The sequence below is a fragment of the Papio anubis genome, chromosome 17 (genome assembly GCF_008728515.1).
Source record: "Papio anubis isolate 15944 chromosome 17, Panubis1.0, whole genome shotgun sequence".
Taxonomy (NCBI): Eukaryota; Metazoa; Chordata; class Mammalia; order Primates; family Cercopithecidae; genus Papio; species Papio anubis.
This window is the reverse complement of record NC_044992.1, coordinates 8,392,111-8,418,424: the sequence shown is the minus strand read 5'-3', so window position 1 is coordinate 8,418,424 and position 26,314 is coordinate 8,392,111. Positions and strand designations below refer to the sequence as shown.

General features: G+C 53.4%; 2 protein-coding genes across 10 annotated transcripts in view; both read left to right on the top strand.

Moving 5' to 3' along the window:
* The window catches only part of PIK3R5 (phosphoinositide-3-kinase regulatory subunit 5), an 87,126-nt gene extending 75,244 nt beyond the window's left edge, over positions 1-11,882 (top strand). For 3 of the 4 annotated variants that reach the window (XM_003912329.5, XM_031657371.1, XM_017950344.3), the window contains exons 7-19: positions 889-1,063; positions 1,625-1,778; positions 2,516-2,599; positions 2,850-3,573; positions 4,018-4,180; positions 4,478-4,603; positions 5,095-5,223; positions 5,378-5,471; positions 6,056-6,132; positions 8,988-9,081; positions 9,156-9,238; positions 9,853-9,965; positions 10,084-11,882. In XM_003912329.5, the coding sequence (XP_003912378.1) occupies positions 889-1,063; positions 1,625-1,778; positions 2,516-2,599; positions 2,850-3,573; positions 4,018-4,180; positions 4,478-4,603; positions 5,095-5,223; positions 5,378-5,471; positions 6,056-6,132; positions 8,988-9,081; positions 9,156-9,238; positions 9,853-9,965; positions 10,084-10,231 (2,164 nt within the window). In that variant the 3' untranslated portion in view covers positions 10,232-11,882. The remainder of the gene's footprint in view (positions 1-888; positions 1,064-1,624; positions 1,779-2,515; positions 2,600-2,849; positions 3,574-4,017; positions 4,181-4,477; positions 4,604-5,094; positions 5,224-5,377; positions 5,472-6,055; positions 6,133-8,987; positions 9,082-9,155; positions 9,239-9,852; positions 9,966-10,083) is intronic. The other variant, XM_009189661.4, reaches the window with a different exon arrangement.
* Positions 11,883-19,739: 7,857 nt separating this feature from the next.
* PIK3R6 (phosphoinositide-3-kinase regulatory subunit 6) overlaps positions 19,740-26,314 on the top strand; it is a 70,111-nt gene continuing 63,536 nt past the window's right edge. For 2 of the 6 annotated variants that reach the window (XM_031657367.1, XM_031657366.1), the window contains exon 1: positions 19,744-23,218. The gene's annotated coding sequence lies outside the window, so the exon portion shown is untranslated. Of the gene's footprint in view, positions 23,219-26,314 lie in introns of all 6 variants that reach the window. The other 4 variants (XM_031657370.1, XM_031657364.1, XM_031657368.1 and 1 more) reach the window with 4 other exon arrangements.

Genomic DNA, 26,314 nt, shown 5'->3' with positions numbered 1-26,314 from the left:
GTGGAACTGAGAGAGCAAGAGCCATCACACGCAGCTCATACTAAAGCATTTATGGATACAAAGCCGCGATGGCTCGAGTTTGCTTCGAGGTCGTGCAGTGATGCAGGGGTTGGCATGGGGGAAGTGAGAACAGCCGTGTGTTGTTAACTGTAAACAAAGTGATCAGTGCCTCAGAGCCCACGATTCTTTTAATTTTGGGTATGTTTGAAAGTTTCCACAATAAAGAAATGTAAACACTGGCACCAAGAGGGAATCTGGGTGTTCATCGGGAAGGGAGGTAGCAGTGGCCAGGCACACACTCCCCTCCCAGCCCATGAAAGCCTGTATCACGACTTTGGGCCAATTAGAAAGGTGTCCCTCACGAGCGCAGGAAGAAGATGCACTCTGACTTGGCACCCTCTCCTCTGGGCAGAGGCAGCCCCACGCCACGAGGAATTTCATGCCCCTCTCGCCCCAGACCACACTGTACAGCACCACGTCGCTGCCCGGCTCCCCCCGAAAACTGGTCACTTGGCTTCAAGTCACCTTGCCGAAAATAGGATCCTCATTTGAGTGATCTTGCGTCCACTCAGCTGTCTCATAGGAAAAAAATGGTTTTGTAAAAATTAAGTAAATTTAGTTTTAAAGAATTAAGTTCAATTTTGAAAAGATCTTTGAAAACAATAGCTGGAAAATGCTCAGCAGTGAACCCCACGCTTTCCCCGGGGACCTGGGTCCTGGAGCTGCTGCTTCTGTCCTGGCCTCCTGTGGTCACCTCCTCAAGCTCTGCCTGGGCTTGAGGAGGCCCTGGCCTCAGCGGAGCTGAGCACCAGCAGGCACGAGGTGGGTGGCTGTGCCGTGGCACGCTGCCCGCCCCCAGGTACCATAGCCGGTCCCCTGTGTCCCCAGCACCGTGCTGTTGCTGAACCCAGTAGAAGTGCAGGCCGAGTTCCTCGCTGTAGCCAATAAGCTGAGCACCCCCGGACACTCGCCTCACAGTGCCTACACCACCCTGCTCCTGCATGCCTTCCAGGCCACCTTTGGGGCCCACTGTGACGTCCCGGGCCTGCACTGCAGGCTGCAGGTATGTACCAGGGGCCTGGGGCTCTGGTGGAGTACCTCTCCGAAGAGGTAGCGCCCTCTCCCTGCTTCATCTCAGCCACGGTCTCCAGGGTACACTAGTCTCCGGCGCCCCAGGTGACACGGCAGGGTGGTGGCTGGAGGGCGGGCCTCGTAGAGGGGGTTTCTGGTGCGCTGGATCCTGGCCAGTTGGGTGGCAGCCTGGGCAGTGGGGCCGGGTGCTGGTAACTGGTGCCTCAGAAGATGGCATGTGCCACAAGAACGAGAATGAGCTTCGGGCTGAAGACCTGGCCTCTAGGCCTGGCTCTGTCACAGGTCGGCTGTGTCACCCCACACAGCTTCTTCCCCTCTCTGGGGTACAGTGAGGAGCGCTGAAGTCCTTCCTGACTGCACTGCCCGTGGGCAGGGAGAGGCCTGGCTGCCTGGCCAGCTGTGGGTACGAGATGGGTGATGAGGCTGGGAGGGGACAGATCACTGCCTCCCTCAGTATGAAGCTAGGAACTGGAACAGGTGGACAGCTAGCTCACGGTCCAGGAGCAATGCCCATCTCCTCCTGGGGTTTCAGGCCAAGACCCTGGCAGAGCTTGAGGACATCTTCACGGAGACCGCAGAGGCACAGGAGCTGGCATCTGGCATCGGAGATGCTGCAGAGGCCCGGCGGTGGCTCAGGACCAAGCTGCAGGCGGTGGGAGAAAAAGCTGGCTTCCCTGGGGTGTTAGGTGAGGCTCTTGGGAGAGTGAGGTTCTCCCACATTCCCCATGGCCTATTCTAGGTCCCAAGGTGCACGGTCCAGGTGGGCCTGGCGGCTCTGCTCCACACAGTCACTCAGGGACTCAGCTTTTTCAGTATCTCACTGCTCCGTCATCCCCTGGGGTGTCTGTCATTCCTATCTATAGGGGCAGGGTGGGGGTGCCATCATGATGGCAGCTTGCGGGAAGAGGAAAAGAGAGTGCTTATGAGGGCAAAGCCTGGGCTTTTCTGTTGAAGGTGATGCAGAAGCTGGGCACATCACTTCCGCACATGTTCCTTTGAGCCCGCCTTGGTCACGTGGCCACATCTTGCCCCAAAGGATCCTGGGAAACATCCTCTCTGCAACTCTATTACCGTAGAAGGGAGCACAGATTTTGAGGAGCCGTTTGCATTCCCTGTTACAATATTCCTCATAAAAACCTTCTGGACTAGTACCATTATTCTCCCATGGGCACATTGTAAAATGAGGCTCAGAGGTTGTGGCTTGGCCACGTTCGCACAGCTCATAAAGGGCATGCCTTGAAAGAAGGGCCCTCTGGCTGGGAGCCCGCACCCTGGCTCTAACTCAGCCTCAGCCTATCCAGCTATGCATCCTTGTGCCGATGCTGTCCCATCTCTGGTCTTTTCTCCAAGGCAAGGGGACTGGACTGGCCAATCTCCAAGGCCTCTTCCCAGCCCTCTTCTCCTATCCTCCCTGTTCTTACAGACACTGCAAAACCAGGGAAGCTCCATACCATCCCCATCCCTGTCGCCCGGTGTTACACCTACAGCTGGAACCAGGACAGCTTTGGTAAGGAGCCAGGGCCCTGGTGACACCCATGCCCCACACTGCCAGAGCTGTCTTTCTGGTCCTGGGTCCGTGCAGCTCCCACCCCGTCCCCAAAGCTCTCCCATCTGAGCAGGCTCTAAGCAGAGCAAGGGGCAGTGCTAGGAGTCCTGGGCTGGCCCTGAGTCCTTCTGCTGTCTCCCCTCCAAAGGGAATATGGAAGGGGATTTGGGGGCCCAGACACCCAGACAGTGCTGGCCTTGCTTCCCTGCAGACATCCTGCAGGAAATCCTGCTCAAGGAACAGGAGCTGCTCCAGCCAGGGATCCTGGCAGATGATGAAGAGGAGGAAGAGGAGGAGGAGGAGGAGGAGGAGGAGGACTTGGAAACTGACGGGCATTGTGCCGAGAGAGACTCCCTGCTCTCCACCAGCTCTTTGGCGTCCCACGACTCCACCCTGTCCCTCGCATCCTCCCAGGCCTCAGGGCCGGCCCTCTCGCGCCATCTGCTGACTTCCTTTGTCTCAGGCCTCTCGGATGGCATGGACAGCGGCTACGTGGAGGACAGCGAGGAGAGCTCCTCCGAGTGGCCCAGGAGGCGCGGCAGCCAGGAACGCCGGGGCCACCGCAGGCCTGGGCAGAAGTTCATCAGGATCTATAAACTCTTCAAGAGCACCAGCCAGCTGGTACTGCGGAGGGACTCTCGGAGCCTGGAGGGCAACTCGGACACGGCCCTGCCCCTGCGGCGGGCAGGGAGCCTCTGCAGCCCCCTGGATGAACCAGTATCGCCCCCTTCCCGGGCCCAGCGCTCCCGCTCCCTGCCCCAGCCCAAACTCAGTACCCAGCTGCCCAGCTGGCTTCTAGCCCCCGCTTCACGTCACCAGCGCCGCCGCCCCTTCCTGAGTGGAGATGAGGATCCCAAGGCCTCCACGCTACGTGTTGTGGTCTTTGGCTCCGATCGGATTTCGGGGAAGGTGGCCCGGGCATACAGCAACCTTCGGTAAGAGCCGTAACGGGAGGCATCGCTCTGCCCTGGGTAACAGCGTTGTTCTGCTGGTGGAATCTGGGGCCTGAGGCTTAGGCCCCAGAGGAACCAAAAGTTCCCTTATTTATTTATTATGATTACTATTATTTTGAGACAGAGTCTTGCTCTGTTGCCCAGGCTGGAGTGCAGTGGCATGATCTCAGCTCACTGTAGCCTGTGGCTCTCCGGTTCAAGCAATTCTCGTGCCTCAGCCTCCCAAGAAGCTGGGATTACAGGTGCATGCCACCACACCTGACTAATTTTTTTTTTCTTAGTAGAGATGGGGTTTCCCCATGTTGGCCAGGCTGGTCTTGAACTCCTGGCCTCAGGTGATCCACCCACCTCGGCCTCCCAAAGTGCTGGGATTACAGGCATGAGCCACCATGCCCGGCCCCCTTCTCACTATCTTCTTCTTGCCAGGCGGCTGGAGAACAATCGCCCACTCCTCACACGGTTCTTCAAACTTCAGTTCTTCTACGTGCCTGTGAAGCGAAGTCACGTGACCAGCCCTGGTGCCTGTCCACCCCCTCGGAGCCAGACGCCCTCACCCCCGACAGACTCCCCTAGGCACGCCAGCCCTGGAGTACGTCCCCAGCCTGGACCAGTGGGGTGGTAATGTAGAGTTCTTGCTACCTGAAGGAAGCCGATTGGAAGTCATGGAAAGCAATCCCGTGTGTTGACAGGGCACCTGCCCCTGCCTGGCCCTCACTCCCTGCACTTGGACGTGACATTTTGCCATATGACAAAGACTGAAAGTTGTCATACTTCCCCAAGGGCAGGAAGAAGCTCAGCTTGGGGCTGCAGGTGCCATCCAAGGCCCTGGAGCTAGGATGGGCAGGCTTCCTGGGGAGCTGGGAATGACTCTTGTCCCTCGCCCTAGGAGCTGGGCACCACCCCATGGGAGGAGAGCACCAATGACATCTCCCACTACCTCGGCATGCTGGACCCCTGGTATGAGCGCAATGTGCTAGGCCTCATGCACCTGCCCCCTGAAGTTCTGTGCCAGGTAAGTGACCCCTGAGGTTGTGGAACAGGGCCCACTGGCTGCAGTCACCCAGCCTCACTTAGAAGGCCCTGGATTTAGGGAATCCAGCTTGAGGCCCCCATGGAAGACCTGGGCCCTCTTGGAAAAGATCAGGGAGTGTGGGTGAGAAGCAGGACTGAGCCTGAACTCAGGACACTGAGGGCAAGAGCTGGGGTCACTGCAGTGATAGAGGAGGGGCCTCAGAAGGGTCCAGGGGACCTCAGATTTCAGTCCCCTTCCTCAACTCCCACCCTTGTCTGGCTAAGCCAGAAGCCTCCCCGGAGGCTGGTGGGTCAGGTGAGGGGCATGGAGGCTGGGCACCGGCCCTCCCGTGCTTCCTGCTTCCACCTCACCAGCTCCCCCTGGCTGGCTGCCTCTATGTCTCTCTTCTATCTTCCTCCCTAATTCTTGCTCCTTCTTGCCATCTATCCACCCACCCATCTGGATTGGCTGCCCCTTCCCTCTGGTCACAGCAGTCCCTGAAGGCTGAAGCCCAGGCCCTGGAGGGCTCCCCCACCCAGCTGCCCATCCTGGCCGACATGCTACTCTACTACTGCCGCTTTGCCGCCAGACCGGTGCTGCTGCAAGTCTATCAGACGGAGGTAAGGCCTCCCTGACCCGCACCGCCTCTCCCCCACCTGCCGGGCCTGCAAGTCCCCACCCCTGCCTTGGGACAGCCAGCAGGTCTACGCTGGAGGAGCCGAATGGGCCCCTCCAGGGGGTTCACAATGATGTACATGCTCCTGCACTCTCCAGCTGACCTTCATCACTGGGGAGAAGACGACAGAGATCTTCATCCACTCCTTGGAGCTGGGTCACTCCGCTGCCACACGTGCCATCAAGGCTTCGGGTGGGTACTGCCTGAGCAGAGACAGGCAGGGAGGCGTGGCCTGGGACGCGAAATGCGGAGCTCTGGGGAGGTGGGGTTACCTGGGAGGTGGGGCCATGGGAAGGCGGGGTTGCACAGGAGGTGGGGCCATGGGAGGGCGGGGTTACCTAGGAGGCGGGGCCACGGGGAGGCGGGGTTGCCCGGTAGGTGGGTCCCTGCGGAGGCAGGGTTACTGAGAGGCAGGGCCATGGCGGGGGGCGGGGGTTACCCGGGAGGCGAGGCCATGGGGAGGCGGGGTTACCCAGGAGGTGGGGCCATGGGGAGGCGGGGTTACCCAGGAGGTGGGGCCCTGGGGAGGCAGGACCCTGGGAAGGAGTGATCACAGTGGAGATGAGGCCCTGGAGTGATGGGGTCACTGAGGAGGTGGAGGCACCCGGAAGGTGGAGCCAGAGAGAGATGCAGGGCCTTGGTGAGACAGATTCCTAGGGAGTCACGGTTAGTGTGGTAGGGGATGGGGAGGTAAGCCCCAGGGAGGCAAGGCCACTGCGTTCGTGAGGAGCCTGGGAAGCCAGAGGGAGTGAAGGGTCTGTCTGTGTGTGGCACAGGTCCTGGCAGCAAGCGGCTGGGCATCGATGACGACCGGGAGGCTGTTCCTCTAACACTACAGATTATTTACAGCAAGGTAAGACCCGGACTGGGGCTCCTTCCCCTCCAGGATCTGCTACTGATCCTTCCTCCACCAGAGCCTGGGCCCAGAGCTGGACTTGTGTGTTCCTGGGCCCCAGTCTTTATGCCAGAAGGCCACAGCAGGCTCCCCTGGATGCTCAGAGAAGCAGAGAGGGGAGGGAGTGATATCTCTGTGCTTCTTGGCCTCCAAAGCCTCTCTCCCACCATGTGCTCTGCCCTCACCTGAATGCGCTCAGCAGCAGCCCAGGGGTAGGGGTCTGCTGGGCCTGGCTACAGGGCTGGGGCTGAGAGGGGGCAAGGGAAGCCTTCCAGAGGCACTTGAGGGAGAAGCCAGGGTCTCGGGGGGGCCAATGTGCCTGGCAGGCTGCATGCAAGGTGGGATTGGCATGAGAAAGGAGTGAGGAGAGTTGTAGGGAGGTGGAGGGCTGTCGGTGACAGGCCAGAAGACGTGAGTTCTCTGAGCAGATCACATCCCAGGTTCTAGGCTGAGGGAAGCTTGGCCTCAGAGGTGGGCTCCTTCCTTCTTTCCTGCCTCCTTCCCTTTCTTCCTTCGGCCATTCCAAAGATATCCTCTTAGCACCTGCCCATGCCACCTCTGTGCTGGGCAGAGGAAAAGAGGGGTTGAGCAGGGAAGCCTAGGCCTCACTTTAGCTTGTCTAGAGGAGGGAGACAGGTAAGAAATGAGGAAACAAAGAAATAGCCAAGATAATTCCAGACAGTGGCAAGTGATGACAAGGCAATAAAACAGCAGATGGACGGTGGCGTTGGGGCTGCGGTGCATTTGGCAGTGAAGAAGGTGGGCAGGAGGCACCAACACTCACTGCAGCCACATGCCAGGTGCTTGCTAGACATCTTCCACGGCCCAGGCACTGTTCTAGGCCCTGGAGCCTTCCTAAGAGTGAACAAAGGACAGACGTGGTCCCAGGAGACATGCTGGCCCCCTGGAGTGGGCGGTAGGCATTGGTTAGATGATGCACACGATGTAAAATTACAACTGTGACACACAGATGGAGGAGAGGGACACGGGATGTTCCTAAGTGGTGAACCGAACCCAGTCAGGAGAGTTAGTAGTGAAGGCTTCCTTGAGAAGGGACCTGAGTTAATATTGGAGGGAAAACTAGGAGTTAATTAGGCCGAGAAGAGAGGTGAGTGCTCTCGTGGCAACAGGAACTGCATGTGCAAAGGTCCTGTGGTGGGAGGCAATGTGAACACCTCAAAGCACTCTGAAAGAAGACGCCCGGGCTGGAGCAAAGACAGCCGGTGGGAACGTGATGCCGAGGTGAGGCTAAAGAAATGGGGGGACCAGCATACCAAAAGCCTTGATTGCAGTGAAAGGAGTTTTTTCTTTTTCTTTTTTATTTCTTTCTTTTTTTTCTTTCTTTTTTTTTTTTTTTGTCACAGTCTCGCCCTGTTTCTCAGGCTGGAGCGCAATAGTGCAATCTCAGCTCACTGCAACCTTCACCTCCCTGGTTCAAGCAATTCTCCTGCCTCAGCCTCCCGAGTTGCTGGGATTACAGGTGCCCGCCACCACACCCAGCTAATTTTTTGTATCTTTAGTAGAGACGGGGTTTCACCATGTTGGCCAGGCTGGTCTCGAACTCCTGACCTTGTGATCCACCTGCCTTGGCCTCCCAAAGTGTTGGGATTACAGGCATGAGCCACCACCACGCCTGACCCAATGAAAGGAATTTTATCCTGGTCCTAAGAGCAGTGGATATCCATTAAGGAGGCTTACGTTTGTGACATGATCAGATCTGAGGCTTGGAAGCTCCCTCTGGCCGCTCTGTGGAGGAGAGACTGGGAGGGTCCACAGGTGATGCGGGAAGGCCAGTTAGGAGGCTGCTGCCATGGTCCAGAAGAGAAATGAGGGCAGCAGCCTGCACTAGGGTGGTGGTGGCGGAGCTGGGAAGGAATAGGAGACAGATGGGAGTGATGTAATCAGCAGGGCTCATGGGTGGGTTAGGAAAGGAGAGGCCAGACTCCTGGAATCGCGCCTCTGTAACTGGCAGCACCGTCTTCTCAGGTGAGGACCACGGGAAGAGACCCGGGTCCAGTTGGGGAAGATGCTGAGTTTGGATCGGGTCATATTATTGAGGTGGAGAGGCCTTGAGAGGTATAAGGAGACAGTGAGAATAGGCGGCAGGCTGAACGGGCCTGACTTTGTGGTGAATACAAAGATGGGTGGACAGCTGCTGTGGAAAAAGGTCACAGAGGAGACTCCTGAAGGGGGGAAGCAGGGAATACAAAGAGGAGAGGACCAAGGGGAGAGGCTTGAGCCCTTCATGATGAAGGGTGGGCAGAGGGCGGCGATCCAGCAAAGCAGAGAGGCACCAGCCAGAGAGGCGCTAGGGAAACCAGGAAGGCGCCATCACGAAAGCCCAGGAGAGGCTTTCAAGGAGGGGAGAGCCGAGAACTATAAGGTCAAGTAAGCTGAGGACCAACAAGTGTTCTTGGGTTTAACAACAAGGAGGTCCCTGATGACAGAGACATTCACACAAAGACTTGAAGAGAGGGTTCGGGTCTGGCTGTGCCAGAAACAGCATGTCTGTGGGCCCGTCCCTTCCTCACTCTGGGCCCGGCAGGAGAACCTCAGGACCACCTCTGCAGGTGCTCTCAGCTCTTGTACCTTTCAACCTGGTCACAGAGGCTAGACCAAACCAGTGATGTGAGCTACTACCTAGAGTCATCCAGGTCCATCCAGGGTGGCACAGGGGCCCTGGTGAACAAGAGAGAGCTTTCTGGGGACATGCTGACTAGAGGCAACTCCCTGTCACTGATGGGCCTTCAAAGAGAAGGTGGCAGGCGTGGGGGCCTCTGGACTCAGAGGGTCTGGCTATGCTGCATTTCCAGGGGGCCATCAGTGGACGAAGTCGCTGGAGCAACCTGGAGAAGGTCTGTACCTCCGTGAACCTCAACAAGGCCTGCCGGAAGCAGGAGGAGCTGGGTGAGTGGGGTGGGCAGGGTGGGGTCACAGTAGGGAGGTGCTCTGAGCCTGGCCTGAGTGCCCTTGCCCTTCAGATTCCAGCATGGAGGCCCTGACGCTAAACCTGACAGAAGTGGTGAAAAGGCAGAACTCCAAATCCAAGAAGGGCTTTAACCAGGTACCGGCTTCCCTCTCCTTCTAGCCATACCCTCAAGAGACTTATTGGAGCATGCATGTGTGTATGTGTGTATGTGTGTGTGCACATGTACGTGTGTGCATGTGTGCACATGTACATCCATGTGTGTACAGACGTGTGTGTGTGTGAGAGAGAAAGAGGAGAGGTGGGGAGGAGAGGCAGGATGAGGGGTGTGATTTGGGGATGTTTGAGGGGTGTGGAGTGTTGTGGGGTGTTGGGGAGGTAGGGGTACCCTGTGAGAGGACGCGTGTATGTGGAAAAGTTATGGGGTGGGTACCAGGAGAGTCCTAAGACTCTGAGACCAAAGAAAGCAGGCTCTGCATCAGGGGACCTGGGGCTGCCCCGGTGAGGGCAGCAGGCAGGGCAGAGTCTCCTCAGGGGGCACTTGATTCTTCCAGATGCTGGAGAGGAGGCAGGGGCTGATGGAGGCCTCAGGCTCCCTCTCCTGACCTGGCCATTAACCCTGGAGCGCGGTCAGACAAACCCCTGCCCTCCCACACCCCCAGAAGCGGATGGGCAAAACAGAGAAAGAACTGCCAGGGGCTGGCAGTGTTGTGTGGCCAGGGATTTGGGGCTGACCTGGACCTTCCTTCCAGATTAGCACATCACAGATCAAAGTGGACAAGGTGCAGATCATCGGCTCCAACAGCTGCCCGTTTGCTGTGTGCCTGGACCAGGATGAGAGGAAGATCCTGCAGAGTGTAGTCAGGTAGGAAAGGGGCATCCCAGGGAGGGGAGCAGTTTCTGCTCCCACCAACCCAGAGGCTTGGAAGGAGCTGGAGGGATGGGGGCTTGCTCTGATCCCTGGCCCCTGCCCTGCCCCACAGATGTGAGGTTTCACCCTGCTACAAGCCGGAGAAGAGCGACCTCTCCTCGCCACCCCAGAGGCCTCCCGACCTGCCGGCCCAGGCCGCGCCTGATCTCTGCTCCCTTCTCTGCCTGCCCATCATGACTTTCAGTGGAGCTCTGCCCTAGTGTGGGCCCAGCGCCAGACTGGACAGAAGCCCTGGGGCAACCTCCTGTGTGAGCCCTGGGACAGTCCCTGTCTGCGGAGAACGGAGTGGTCCTGTGCAGAGACAGAGTCCCACTGTGGGTCCTGCAATGGGCAGGGTGTTGGGGTACAAGGTTTCTGGGGTCTCAGCGTTCTGGGAAAGGAACAGCTATCAGGGAGAGAAGGGCCAGACCCCATAGCCTCTCAGATTCCTCGCAGTAGAAGGAGAAGGATGGATAAATTGACCTCCAAAGTCCCTGACCACTAGCATGGTCTAGGATGCTTTCTAGAAGGAAGATCTGAGGCTCTGGTGCTCAGGGGGATGGCTTGGGCCTTTTCTCTCAACGTTGGCTGAGCCTACCCCTTACTTTGTCAAAGACTTGAGGACCCTGTATGTCTGGAGTTCAGTCCCCTCCTCTCTGGGGGCTCAGGTGACTGAAATGTGGATGAAATATTTCTCTACTTCAAGACCACCTCTCCCTCCAAACACACACACACACACACACACACACGCACACACACACACCCCAGCAATTTCTCTCTGTCAGGTTTCCTGATTCTCTGGAAGAACAGCACTAATGCTGCACCTGTCTACTCTCAGAACCCAGCACAGATTCTCTCTTGATCTCCTTTTTGGATCTGAGATTCTTGGAAGACAGTATAGGCTTAAATTCAGTAGCAGCTCCGTTCTAGCTAAATCACCAGAGGAAGTTAATTACCTTTGAGCCTCCATTTCCTCAGCACTAAAATGGAGTGGAGAGTTGGGGTGGAAATAAGACATCGTGAAAAGGTGAAATTGTCTGCAAAGCACCTAGCCCAGTGCTGAGCTCCCAGTAGGTGCTCAGTAAAGCTTAGCACCTGACTTTCTGAACACCGATTCCTCCTGTTTGGAGCCACTGGGATACTCTCACCTCCGTTGGGATGCTCCTCACTCCTTCCCAGTTCATGGCTGAGGCAGAACCCAGACTGAAGGGGGAAGAGACGTTCCAGACATTCCAGAGACCTTCATCAGGGTAAGGGGTGGGCTGCTCAGGGGCCCCACCCTTCAGCCCCTTCTGTATCACATTGGCCCTCCCACTCCCATCTCAATCTTTGTGTGCAAAATCTTCCATGCCCGCAAATTCACTGGCACTCTTCTGGCACCTGGGCAAGATCCCAGAACAGAGGATGGAGTGACTGGTCTCACAGAGCTTAGTGCCCAGCTCAGGGGAAATGGCACTGGTGCCTGGGACATGGTCAGCCTAGGACAGGACATGAGAGTCTAAGATTCAAAGAGAGCAGCTTGAAGTGGTTTAAGAAGCTAGAAACCAGCGTGGACTAGAGAGATGGGACAGAAGTCAAGACCAGGATTTGGACTGATAGACGTGGAGAAAGCAGCCACGGAAGCGTGAACTGTATCCGGCACAAAGTCCCTCTTCCCCTCCTCCTAACTCATTATGCCCAAAAGGTCTTACATGAAATTCCAGCCCAGAGTACTCATGACTCGAGAGATGTGGACAGAGCCAGCTTCTACCTTGCCTGGCCATTTATCCCGTCTTTTTTTTTTTTCTTTTTTTTGACAGAGTCTTGCTCTGTCGCCCAGGCTGGAGTGCAGTGGTGCAATCTCGGCTCACTGCAAGCTCCGCCTCCTGGGTTCACGCCATCCTCCTGCCTCAGCCTCGCGAGTAGCTGGGACTACAGGTGCACGCCGCCATGCCCGGCTAATTTTTTGTATTTTTAGTAGAGACGGGGTTTTACCGCATTAGCCAGGATGGTCTCGATCTCCTGACCTCGTGATCCGCCTGCCTCGGCCTCCCAAAGTCCTGGGATTACAGGCGAGAGCCACCGCGCCCGGCCTCTCCCCTGTCTTAATATCTGCTCTTGCTCTAAGCTCCAGAAGAGTGGCAGGCCATGTATCTTCAATACTTTTTTGCTGTATGGGCAGGTTGTCCTGTTACATGATCAACAGATGTCCAGGAATTAATGGGTGGAATTTAATATTTTTGTCAAATAAAACTTGATTTGTCTTATATTTAATGACCATTAGTTATTTTGCTGCATGACACCTGCTAGTTGGACAGTTTATATAGATCATTTTATTTATACCAGAAAGAAGCTTCATAGGGGATTGTTTTATTTCTCCTTTTGTAATTTTCCACCCTATAGAAAATATATTTGGGTGGAAATTTTCCCCAATACTGTTCTGCTTAAGCCTCATCATACTCACCGACCCACAGAACAAAAAATCCTACACCTAAGGACTCAACATTTGGGGTTTCCTGTGCCACTTCACTTGAGAAATATACACCCATATATCCTTCTGTTCCCTGTACCCCAAGCCCCAGGGAGGGGATGGGCCTCAGGCTGTTGCTGTTGTTGGTGGTGGCAGAGTGGATCCTGGACCTACCATGCAGCTGAGAGCGAGGGAAGAGAGCTCAATAATGGCCCTCTGAATCTGGGACTGCCTTTAGACTTGGGTGATAAAGAGGGAGAGAAGAGTGGAGGGATGATAGAGGACACCTGTGGCTTGGGAGAGGGAGGTAAGTACCAGGTTCCCAGAACGCTATTCAGGATGGAGAGAGAAAGAACTGTCAGCTGTTTCAGCTCTGCATCAGCTGGCTATTGCAAACAATGAAGCACGCCTTCAATTCAGGGGACTAAGTCTCCGATCACTTGTTCTCGCTCATGCATCTAGAGGTCATCCAGGGACCAGCTGATCTAGGTGGCTCAGGTGGTTTGACTTAGGCCCCGAGTGGTTTGGCTCCAAGCTGCAGGATGGGTGCAGACCTGCTTAGTTGGCCTCTCAGACACATTGGACCAGCCTGAGAGGCCAGCAGAGGCACGCGATGCCTCCTAGGAATGGAGCCTGGAACGGGAACAATATTCCTTCTGCTAATAATTGGCTAACACTGAGGAAGCATATCAACCCGCAGACTTAATAAACCCAGCAAATTTTACACAGGAAATTTGACACAGGAATCTCCACACAAGAGAAAAAAAAAAAACAAAATCACATGAGAAGTGCACTTTACCTTTGATGTTCTTTCCATAACTCCAGTCTAATCAAGAGAAAAAAACATCATATAAACCCAGACTATGGGACCAGATAACCTGACCAGTACTCCCTTAGTGTCACGAAAAATAAGGAAAGACTGAGAAACAGACAAAAAGAGAAGGAGAAAACCTGAAAACGAAGCAGTGGACACTGGCTTGAATCCTGAACATTAATCCAAAAACTGGTAAAATCTCAATACAATCTGGAGTTTAGTTTTTTTTTTTTCTTAAACCACACACACACACACACACACCCCTTACTGTCAAACTTCGAAAGAAAAAAATGTAATGAGAAAATATTAAAGACAGAGGAAAATAATACACTTTATCTTCAAAGTAGCAACAATTAAACTGAGAACTCCCTCTTTCAACAGAAACAATGGAAGCCAGAGATGATGAAATTATATATTTAAAGTATGAGGGGAAAAAACAAACCTACTAACCTGGAATCATACACCCAGAACTGTCTGATAATTACTTTTTAAAAAAATCTTATAAACTGCAGCGGCCAGGTGTGGTGGCTCATACCTCTAATCCCAGCACTTTGGTAGGCCAGGCGGGTGGATCACAAGGTCAGGAGATCGAGACCATCCTGGCTAACACAGTGAAACCCCGTCTCTACTAAAAATACAAAAAAAATAGCCGGGTGTGGTGGTGGGCACCTGTCGTCCCAGCAACTCGGGAGGCTAAGGCAGGAGAATGGCGTGAACCCAGTAGGCAGAGCTTGCAGTGAGCCGAGATCGCGCCACTGCACTCCAGCCTGGTGTGACAGAGCGAGACTCCATCTCAAAAAAAAAACAAAAAAACAAACCAAAAAAACTTATAAACTGCTCACAAGGGACACAGTTTAAAGATAACATCACAGAAAGGTTGAAAGCAAAAGGACGGAAAGAATCACACCATGCAAAACCAGACCAAAAAAGCTGGTGTTAATACACCAATATCCAAAGATGCAAAACCGGACCAAAAAAGCTGGTGTTAACACACTAATATCCAAAGATTTAACAGCAGAAGCATTACGAAAAATAAAGAGGAACATTTCATAAAGATTAAGGAGTCCAACAAAAGGTATTACAGTTATAAAACTATATACACCAAATAACAACTGAAAATTATATATAAATATAAATATATGTAACTATATATAAATATAAAACAAAAATTGACAGAATTAGATGTCTCCATAACCACAGTGGTCAACATGCCTCTCTCAATAGCTGACAGAACACATAGACAAAAAAATTAATAGAGATATACAAGATCTGGACAACACAATTAGCAAATTTGATGTTATTGAAATTGATAGAACATGGTGGCGTGATCTCAGCTCACTGCAACCTCCACCTCCCGGGTTCAAACAATTCTCCTGCCTCAACCTCCCAAGTAGCTGGGACTACAGGCACCCGACACCACACTTGGTTCATTTAAAAATTTTTTTTTAGTAGAAACGGGGTTTCACCATGTTGGCCAGGCTGGTCTCGAACTCCTGACCTCAGGTGATCCATCCACCTCGGCCTCCCAAAGTGCTGGGATTACAGGCGTGAGCCACCGCGCCCAGACAGAAGATTCTTTAAACCATACTTCACAAAAATCACTGGCCGACCTAAGAATGGATCCCCCATTGGTCAGACACATACCCTGGATACAATCACCATGATCTGTAGGCGAATCCATGGGCCAAGTGATTGTAGACTAAAGGGGCTGTGAGCCAGAATGTCTCATCCAGTCCATAAGCTTTTGTAATCCGAGTCATTGAACACTGAGGAAAGGGGCCAGGGTAGGGGACTGAAACTAGAACCCTTACTGGGTCCTGCTGTTGGCAGATGAAGAGAAAGGAGGAGGCTGTCCTTTTCAGCACCCCGCCCTCCTCCTCAAGGTGGCCCCTCTTCCGCGTGGTACCTCACCATGAGCTCAGGAGCTGGCCATAAACTTGAAGACTCTCACCTCCCACTACTCAGCGTGGAATTACTCCTGCCCTAGGGGTGTTGACCTCCTAGTCTTGCCATCCCTGGAATGGGTGTACTTCTCCAGCTTTGGAAGGAGATGGGTGTCTCCCTTTGCCACTTCCTGCTTCCTAAAAGGCTGGGCAGGCCTCCGTTAGGGGACCAAAATCAAGCTGTGCACTGCGGGTCTCAGGGTGTGGGGCCGTAGAAGGGAGAGCTCTCTCGGCTCCCAGTTCCGTCATTCCTTCCTGCACCTGCTGGAACCCCTGTGGCCCCACATTTCCTCCGCTCCCTTTGCCGGATGCGACACTCTCTCAGGCCAAACCTCGGATCACAGGGAGGCCAGGGAGGAGCGGGAGCACTCACCCTTGGAGTGACCCTGGCCGCCTCACAGTGTCTCCAAGCCTCGGTTCCCTGCCTGTGAAAATGACATGGTGTCTACTTTCCAGGGAGTGTGTAGGGCTTATCAGGGGATGCAATGTGAAAGGGGATGACGCTGCTGAGACTGTAGTCCAGGTAGCCTGCCCAGCCCCAGGGCTCCCTGTGAGCAGAAGCCTTACTGAGAGGGGGCTCCTCCAGACACAATGGCTTACACCTCTTTGTTCTCCTCAGGCAGCTGGGAGCTTCCTCTAGGGGCCGGAAGGTAGTGGTCTATCACCATCTTCAGACCTCTCCCTGAAGTCCCTGGCATCCCAGTCGTGTCTCCACCAGGAGAAAGGGCTCTAAGCAGAGGCAGCACAGTTTTCAGCCCCGGCAGGTCCAGGCACACCCGAGATGCTGTGTGGACCCAGCCTGCCTGGTGCCTGCCCTGGGCCTTCAGACTGCCCCTCCCTCATTGCCACACTGCCACCCACTCCAGCACCAGGAATGTTCACAGCTTCCCTGGGAAAAGGGCTCCCCCGTTTTCTTGAGGAAGAATCCACTTCCTTCTTTCCCCAAGTCTCTGAATCCTTCTCTTTCTTCCCCCAACCCTACCAGTAGAATCAGGGTAAAGGAAACGCCTGCTGGGAGAGGGTGCCATCCCCCATCCCTCTGGAGGCAAAGTGTGGCAGGTGGCAGACTCTGTCCCCAGGCGTGCCAGCTTATTTCTCTCTGTTCTGTGTGCAGGCACGCCTATGTCCTGGCTGGGACCACAGCCCCGGAGACTCTGCGTGTGGGTTCCCTGGAGACATGGCTGTGGTCACAGCAGACGCATGTGTCTGCCCCTCTTTGCACAGGGGGAGTGGGAAGGAATGGCGCTTGTTCGAAGGATCTCAGCTATTTCGAGCTCAAAGGTGCAGCGTCTCAGTCAGTGCCACCTGCACAGGGCATCACCGGTGAATGTCCGCGTCGAGTGAACTGAGCTATCAGCAATCACTTTCAGCACTTACTGAGCATGTGTCAGGTGCTGCTCTGTGTGCTTTACGTGCTTATGTTAACTTGTTGTGCCGCAACCCCATGAGCTAGGCACAATTATGCCCCCTTTTACAGGCAGGGAAACTGAGGCAGAGACAGGTAACTTGTCCAAGGTCACCAAGACAGTAAAAAGGGGAATCCAGGATTTAAGCACAGACAGGTGGGCTCCGGAGTCCCTGCGCTTAACCACTAATCTCTGCTGCTCTGTGGAACCTCTCATGTGGGTGGTGGCTAAGCTGAGGCCGTGAAAAGGATCACACAGATGTCTGAGAAGGATGGCTTCATTTCTAATGGATCGCTGGAGACGCTCTGATGGTTTCAAAATAGAAGCTGTGTTCACACACCCTCAGGAATGGTGGGAGTGGCAGGGGTGGAAAAGTTGGCGGGGGCATAGAGGAGGAGCGGAAGCTGGGGCCGGACTGGATTGGCGGGACTCCAAGCTGGTCTGCACTGACCACTGCTGAGGGGAGGGCAGTCAGGAAGGAAGCCCTCAGTGAATGGTGAATGTCGCTCCTGGCTCCAGAGTGGACTGAAGGGGGTCCCCCGAGACCTCTGGGGAGGAGGAGGAAGGGAGCGGAGCAGCCCCCACCCACACACACCCAAGGAAGGGGCCCTTGCAACCAGGGACCAGAGGCCTTCTCTGAGTGAAACTGTAGCCGAAAGTCTCTGAGGCCAGAACAGAATCGTTTTGGGGCTGAGAAAGCTGAGGAGGGCTTTGCACACCCAATCTGCAGCCATCAGGTTACAGAGGAGGAAACTGAGGCCCAGAGACTGGGAGAGGCCTGCACAGGGTCACACAGAGCGAGAAGCACGTGCCAGGATGAGGGCCCAGCCAGGTGGCTTGGCTTACTTTTGGGGGTGTGTGTCAGTGTGTGTGTGTGTGTGTGTGTGAGTGCGTGTGTGGTCCTGCACATATGTGTGGAGGGCAGGCAATTTGCATAAATAATGAGAAGCTGGAGTCTTTGCGTTTTCGCACTGATCCCCTGGTTGACCCCAGCCATCTTGATTTGTTCCACTTCCTGGTGTGAGTTCATTTGGGAGAAGAAAATGGAGAGGATGATATACATATCACGCAGATCAAGAGACTCCTAACACCTCCCCAGCTCAGCTCCGCCAGCAAAAGCGTGTCTAAGGAGGAACCTGTGGTATTAGGGGCTGAGGGAGAGGAAGCAGGGGTCCACTTGGTCTCCCTCTCAAGGCAGCCATGAGAACAGGGGAAATGAGAAGAGACCAGGCCCCACCCTTCACGGCAACCCCAAGATGTCTGCCCTCTCACACCATCCCAGAGCTGCCAGTACCAAGGAGTTTGGGAGAGGGGACAGTTGCACCTGCAAAAGAGAAAGAGGAGGTCACAAGATTTTCTTCACCAACTAAAGGATGGCTTTCGGAAGAGGGAGTGACTGATTTTCTCTGTGTCCTTCCCATTTTGAACCCTGTAAATGTGTGACTAGTCCAAACAAAAATGTACACTTATATTTAAGGAAAGAATGCAGTTGATCCTTATGCACTGATATGTCGTGATCTTCCAGTAAACAAAGCAAGTTGAAGAGCAATTTCTATGGCGCTTATGTGTATAAACCATCCCAGGCTATTTACCATGGTTACCAGTGGGTGGGAGGGTAAAGAAATTGGGAATGGGGAGGAGAGAGACTCTCCTGTTTAACTCTTAGGTTCCTACAATGCTTGAGTGTTTTTATAATGGAAATATATTTATGGATTACCTAACTAGTTTTTTTTTGTTGTTGTTGTTGTTTGTTTGTTTGAGACGAAGTCTTGCTCTGTTGCCCAGGCTGGAGTGCAATGGCACAATCTTGGCTCACTGAAACCTCCGCCTCCCAGGTTCAAGTGATTATCCTTCCTCAGCCTCCCAAGTAGGTGGGATTACAGGTGCAGGCCACCATGTCCAGCTAATTTTTGTATTTTCAGTAGAGATGGGGTTTCACCACATTGGCCAGTCTGGTCTCGAACTCCTGACCTCAAGTGATCCACCTGCCTCGGCCTCCCAAAGTGCTGGGATTATAGGCATGAGCCACCATGCCTGGCCTACTTGACTAGTTTTTTAAACTTTACAACTTAACGAAAAAAGAACATTGATGGCATTTAAAATCAAAACTTCCCCACCACCACCAAAAAGAAGAATGGCTGAGAGGGTGACTGGTTGGATATGAAGCATAAATCTGCTTCTTCTATCACACCAATTAGCCCTGATTCTGCATGCACCCTGCCAAATAACACTGATGGAAGTAAAGGATGGAAGATTCCCGAAGTGTGCACTGTTCCTCCCTTTCCACAGCCACAGCAGACAGTACTAGTTGATTACAGATTTCCAGGGCAATGCTGATGCTACTGGTCCAGGCATTACCCTTAGGGAACCACTGGCTTAGAGCATAATGCTGTCCTGCCTGCCCCTGGGCCGTGGGCAAGAGCTGGAGGGACTGCACCAGAGGCAGAGGTGCCCTGGAGGTAGGTACTGCCTGTGCCACTACCTTGGCCTTCCTGGACTGAGGTCAAGTGATTCAGGATTCAGGCTGGCTCAGCCTACAGATCTTCCTGGGGTCGGGTGGGAAGTCCTAGGACTGGGGGGTCCTTGGTTGGAGTCTCACCTCCACCAGGGATGTGAGCTTTTAAACTTGACCTATCTGTGTAACTGTACCTGACTCATGAGGTGATTGTTTAAACGAAGCAAAATGTGTTTTCCTAACAGCTCTTTTCTGGTTTATTACCTTTCACAGTTTTCTAAAAATGGGACCTGCCAACCAGAGAGCCATCTGTGTGGGTGGTGGTGATGAGTTTGGGGTAGAAAAATGAGGAGCTGGCCGGGCGTGGTGGCTCACGCCTATAATCCCAGCACTTTGGGAGGCCAAGGCGGGCGGATCACAAGGTCAGGAGATCGAGACCATCCTGGCTAACACGGTGAAACCCCGTCTCTACTAAAAATACAAAAAAATTAGTCGGGCATGGTGGCAGGCGCCTATAGTCCCAGCTACTCGGGAGACTGAGGCAGGAGAATGGTGTGAATCCGGAATGCGGAGGTTGCAGTGAACCGAGATGGGGCCACTGCACTCCAGCCTGGGCGACAGAGCAAGACTCCATCTCAAAAAAAAAAAAAAAAAAAAGAGAGAGAGAGAGAGAAATGGGGAGTTAAGAATTGGAATGGAATTGAAGTGCTCTAAATGCACGTCAAAGACAATTCACGTATGTCTGTGAAAAAATCCGAGATGGAGGAACCAGCACTCGTGAGTCAGGGTCATGTGGGGAGAAGAGAGAAAGGAAAAAGCACAAAACTCCACCATATTCCAGGCTGCCCGCTCCAATGGCACGGCTTCGAGGAGGGACGTCGGGATCCTCTGAACTATCCACAGAGGATTTTTGAATAGTTTGCCAAGAGATGTGTGATGTACTCTCCCTTCATCCTCCCACATAATCTTTAGTAAAATCGACTTTGCTTATTAGTATTACATGTAAGTGGATTCCTTAGAAAACAGAAATGACAAGTTCTGCTGCCTTCAATGCTGAATAATCCCAGAGCAGCTCCCATGGTGGGTGGCACTGCAGGAGAGGACACAAGCGACCCTGGGGGCCTCCTGTTCTAAGCAAGTAATTCTTGCCTGACTCCAATACTGTGGTCCTGCAGACCTCCCCAATGCCAGTATCTGGCCCCCCTTACCCATGGTTCAGTCCGCAGTGGCAAGAATATTTAATTTTGGTTTAAAGTTCTCAGTGGCTTTGTCATGGACTGGAAAATGGATGAGGATGGAATAGAAGCAGTGGTTTATCTGTAGAGAAAGTAACTTTGTAACCCCAAGGCGAGTTATGTGAACAGACTTCCAAACACCCGGGCTGAGATAGAGGAACCTGAGGAGAGGCCATTGCAGCTATGCCCAGAAGGGTTACCAGGAGTGGGGACCCTCACTTGGCAGAGGAGGGTGGCAGAGGGAGGAGGAGGAGGAGTGGCAATAGATGGTGAGCCTTCTGCTTCTGTATCTTGGGCATTGATCATTCTGGGGGGGGGGGGGTCTTTGCCTCCATTAACTGACCAGGTCATCTGAGACCTAGTACAATGAAACCAGGGAACCCTAATTTTTACAATTCTGATGCTGATGGATCGTTTGCCTTTTGGCAGGGAAACAGGGGGCTGCTCTTGGGAGATTGGCGCAGATGAGAAACCTGGTAAGAGCACAGCCTGGAAAACTCAGATTAAGCAAATCCTAAGAACATGGTCTGGAGAGGAAAGACATGGCTGGAATTGGTCAAAGGGGTAGTGCTGCCTTGCCTTGGTGATGGTAGGGACGGTGTACTGGGGGCTGTGGGGGAACTTCGTCCTTCCTATCGTCACCTCCTCCTCCCACTGTCCTTTGTTCCTGGCTGGCTATCAGCAGTGTGCACTCAAAAATGAAAGCACCCTAGCTCTTCTTTGCAAGGGACAGCTCTAGGGGCTCTCTATGGTCACCAGGCTGCCCCCTCCATGGCTACCAGAGCCAATGCAGTTGCAGAAATGGCAGCTGATGATAAGGCAGCAATGCACCCACAAGAAGTGACCTCAGCTTGTGATTTCCGATTCAGTTAAAGTCAAGGCTGATAAGGAGAGGGGCTGCCCAGGGTGGCCACACTGCCCGGGTGCTGCTGAGTCTGGAACCTGCAGGGGCTGAGTTCTTGGTCCTTTATTCTGTCCTGGGCATATTCGTTTCCTTCATTCAGTCACCCATTTGCTTCACAAATAAGCCAGGCATTCTCTTAACAGTCTTTCGCCCTGTGATGGATGGAATAATGAACAACACCCTAGCCCCTGCTCCTTCAGAACTCACTGAGGGAGGGAGGAGGAACAAGGCAGACATGTGAGCTGAGAACATTAATACGAAGATGCGAGATAGAATGTGACTTCAGTCACATGAAGGGGACAGAAAAGCAGCAGCTGTGGGAGGAAGGCATAGCTGTAGAGTAAATGATTTACATTTCTGGACTTTTTTTCCAAATAGCTTCCTCTGCAAAATGAGGGGTCAGCATAGAACCTAGTCAAGCCCCTACAGAAAAAGATCAGTGACTTCACAGCCCCAAAGCTCTTTGGGTTGAGTTAAGTGACAAACTCCAACAGGCTTAATCCAAAAAAGAATGGAATTTATTGGATCATATACAATGAACAGTCCAAGAGTAGATTTAGCACCAGAATTTCAGGCATAGCTGGATCCAGCACTCAAACCATGCTGTCAGCAATCTGTCACTTTCTAGAGCCATTTACCCATTAGGCCCAACGGGATGACAGCACAGAATCTGCGAGTTTTTCGAAGCTCTAGAAATGTGTCAGAGACTCTCCCAAATAGTGTTTGGCTTCAAAATGTGAAAAAAAGAAAGAAAATGACAAAATAGCAAACGTGTTACCATGCAGTTGATCGACTTCCCCCAGAAGCTCTACTGTCCCTGCCCAGCACTGCTGTCTCCGAATTGCCAAGGACAGCCGATGCTTTTTCATTCTCTTCACCTGTGTCCTCTCTGCAATCATTGACATTGTTGACCATCATCTCCTCCTTGGCATTCTGTCTTCTGCCAGCGTCCCTGGCACTCCGCTTTCTTCCTGCCTCTTAGGCTTGCTTTTTGTTCTTCTCTGATAAATAACAAATGACAAGGGGCGAGCCAGGAGAAGGGCTGGGAAGCGATTCCCACAGCCTGGATCGTTAAGAGACTTCAGTACTTCTGGGAGGGGCTGGAGTGAGGGATAAAGCATGAGGTTGGAGTTTAGGGAGGGACCAGATCAAGCAGGGTCTGGCAAGTCACACTGAGGAGTTTGGCCATTCTCTTTAAAGTAATAAGGAGCCATTGAAGGTTGTAGCGGGACCGTAACATGAAGAAATTTGTGTTTCACTCTTAGAGACCTTTGGTTGTGGGGTGAAGGACCTCAGGCTATTGTGGTGTTTCAGGAGAAAGATCATGGTAGTCAGGTGAAACAGTGACAGCCATAGGGATGGAAGAAAGTGGAGGATTCATGAGTTATTGACTGGGCTTGGTGCAGTTTAGACGTAACAGGTGAGGGAGAGGGAGGCGTTGATGACACCGAGGTTGCTGATTCTGAGGCGGGAAACAGAGAAGTGGGCTTAGAGGGGGAAATGATGAGCTCGGTTTGTACCTGTTGAGATGGAGGTGCTTGAGGGACATCTGACTGGCCATGTCCAGGAATGGGGGATGGTTGGTGAGTCTGGAGCTTGAGAGAGAGGTCAGGGCTCCCTGCATCAATCCCTCCCCCGTCAACACCAGAGGGAGTCTCTTGGGAGGTGTCCCTCCCGTCCCATAAAATTGGTCGCATTCGATCAGAATAAAGGACCTCCAGTGACCGTGGGTGACCACAGATGCTTCTTTAGAAAGCAGTCTCACAGCAGAACGCATTCTGGGAGGAGCTTCGAGGGCCACAAGGAAGGGGAAGGAAGAGGAGGGGACAGAGCTGTGAGACATCGAGCTTTCCTCTGCAGATCTGAAGAGCACAGTCAAGACCACAGACACCCGTGGAGGCCCTCCCAAGACATCTGCTTTTCTGGGACTGGGGGCCTTGCACAGGACTGTAGGGAGTTGGTTGAAGGACTTGGGGAGCCCAGAAGCTACCACTGAGCCAAGGTAAGTGCTGGCTTGGATGGAGCTCGCCAGGCAGGCAGATCTGAGCAGAACAGACAGAGGGGCGGAAAGGAGGGAGATGGAAGGGGAGCCCTGAGGGGGCTGAAACACCCCTGGCTCTTATTTACCCAGGCTCGGGGCTGCCATGGCCACCTTTCCGAGAAGGGTGACCTCAGACACTGCAGGGTAACTCTGCCAAGTCAAGACTGTTTCATCCCATTTTCACAAGAAGAAAGCACACAGGACCCTGTAAGAAGGATTCTCCTTTCTTCTGGAATCCTGTACATGCCGTTAATAATAGGACTAATGATTCATGCCTGTGCTGCAGAGTACACCCATTTTCCCATTTGATTCTCACCAGCAGTTACAGGTTGACTGGATAAGTGTTTTAGTGCCATTTTATAGGACAGAAGACTGAGGCTTAGGGAAATGAAGCAATCTGCCAAAGATTGCAGAGTGGAGTAGCAAGGAGCAAGACTCAATGTGAAACATCTGGGTCTCAGTCCATGCCCTTTCTGGGACATCATCCGTCCATCACTTTCCTGGGGAATTTAGTGAAAGTCATGCTGGTCTGGCCGATTCTCTCCCTACACACGAATCGGGTATCTTCTATGTGTGCCAGCATCTGACTGAGGCCTGGTCTCTGTCCTTGAGGAGCTGACTGCCTGCAAAGAGGGTCTGAACACAGCTGCGAGTGACCAACCCAGAAAGTAATACCTGCCAGGGTCCTCAGCGAGCCAGGCAGTGTGTGGTGGGTGCAGGATGAAAGAGAGAGACTGCAGGGTGTGGGCTCAGGGACGTTCCCATGGAAGGTGGCTCCTGGCTGAGGCTCAAGGGAGGACCTGGTGTGCAAAGAGGTGGCAAGAGGCACCCCAGCAATGGGGAGCAAAGTGTGCAAACCCCCAGAGGCAGGAAAGCAGGTGGGAAAGTCAGGTGTTGGGGGGAGCACAGCTAGAAGGGGTGTGTGTCTGCTACTGGGGGGTGTACAGAGCACTCGCGGGTCGGTCCTTGTTGTTGTTGTTGTTGTTGTTGTTGTCGTCGAGACAGAGTCTCACTCTGTCGCCCAGGCTGGAGTACAGTGGTGCGATCTCAGCTCACTGCAACCTCCATCTCCTGGGTTCAAGCGATTCTCCTACCTCAGCCTCCCGAGTAGCTGGGACTACAGGCGCGCACCACCACACCTGGCTAATTTTTTGTGTTTTCAGTAGTAATTTTTTGTATTTTCACCATGTTAGCCAGGATGGTCTTGATCTCCTGACTTTGTGATCCGCCCACCTCGGCCTCCCAAAGTGCTGGTATTACAGGCACGAGCCACCGTGCCCGGCACGGTCCACTTATTTATTTAGCTCTAAGTGGTTTTCAAATATCATCTCATTTAGTCTCATGACAAGCCTGTGAGGTAGGCGTTGTTGTCAAGTCCCCTTTAAGATAGGGAAACTGAGGCATGGAGGTTTTAAGCAAGCAGCCCAAGTTGCCCTATTGACAGGATTGGAATGCCACCTGCCTGGCCACCATGCCCCGCTGCCTCCCATTAGAACCTGCTGTGGGCCCTCTACTGTCTCCACGCAAGTGCTTCAGCTGACATGGTGGCTGCAGATGCCAAGCTGCAGTCGTCGCCCTCTGCTCCCTGTTGCATTGGGGCCCCATCAGATCCCATCAAGCTTCCCTGCCCCTGGGAACAATGCTCCCCCACCCCACCCCACCGGCTCTTTCATATCCAGGTGTTTCCTTCCGGTCAGAAGCAGACACAGCTGAGGAAACAGGCCTGTCCCTGTCCACAGGGGCCAGCCCGGGCAGCAGGACCCTCACCTCCCGGTCACTTGGGAATCTGAAAAGTAGACCTCATGGGGGCAAGGGCTAAAGGTTGAGGGGCCCCCTCAGGACCCAGAGCTCTGTCTTCTCACTCCCTTACCCCCTCACTGCCAGCTCACTCACCACACGCTCTGATCCAAAACAAAAAACAAAAACACAGCTATGGTGTCTGGTAAGCCTGAGCTGCCCCTGAAACCCTGAGGGCATGAGGCAGCTCTGGTGGGAGAAGAGGGGAGGCAACAGAGGCAGGTCACCCAGGCTCTGCGGGTCCCCTGTCTCTGTGCCACAGGAGCGGCTGGAGGACAGGAGGCAGAGTGTGGCCCTGGGAAGCTCCGCGTCTTGTCTGCCCGGGCTTTATTCCTGCAGGTATAGGGAGGCCTAGGTGGTGGGTTCTTCTGTCTGAATAGCTTGTCCCAGGAGCCAGCAATGAGGGGCTGGGGGGATGGGGGGACAAGGGACTGTCAGATCTGGAATCTTCATGACAGAAACACTGAACTTGAGCCAGGCTTCCTCGGATCCTCCTCCAAGCCCTCTTACTTCAGTATTCTCTTCTATCCAGGAGGTCACCCCCACTTTATCTCACACCAATGACAGGGAGCAGCAGCTATGAACAGGTGGCTCCATTCGCTTCTTTCTGCCGTGTCCATAGATCGCTTCTATGGTTCTGTGGTCAGTCCTTGGGCTTGTTGTACCCCAAGGGAGTGAAGAGCTGTGTGTGTGCACCTGGCTTGCGACTCATTCAATGCTGATATTCTGTGTTTAAGGAAGAATGGTCTCTAAATCCCAATTCACTCCTCCCTTTGTTCGTTCATTCATTCTTTGTCTCCGATCTCATCCCTCTGCCAAGAACTGTGAAGGGGAGGGGCGCGGTGGCTCACGCCTGTAATCCCAGCACTTTGGGGGGCCAAGGCAGGTGGATCATGAGGTCAGGAGATTGAGACCATCCTGGCCAACATGGTGAAACCCCGTCTCTACTAAAAATACAAAAAATTAGCTAGGCGTGGTGGCAGGTGCCTGTAGTCCCAGGTACTCGGGAGGCTGAGGCAGGAGAATCACCTGAACCCGAGAGGTAGAGGTTGCAGTGAGCCAAGATTGTGCCACTGCACTCAGCCTGGTGACAGACTGAGACTCTGTCACAAAAACAAACAAACAAACAGTGAAGGGCCTGGTTACAAGCTAGAAGGATCTGTTAGTTATAAGTTAACTTAGAACTAACAAGTTAGCCCACCACCGTTTCATGGTCACCAGCAGAAGACATGAGACTCCAGAGTCAAAGACAAAGAATTC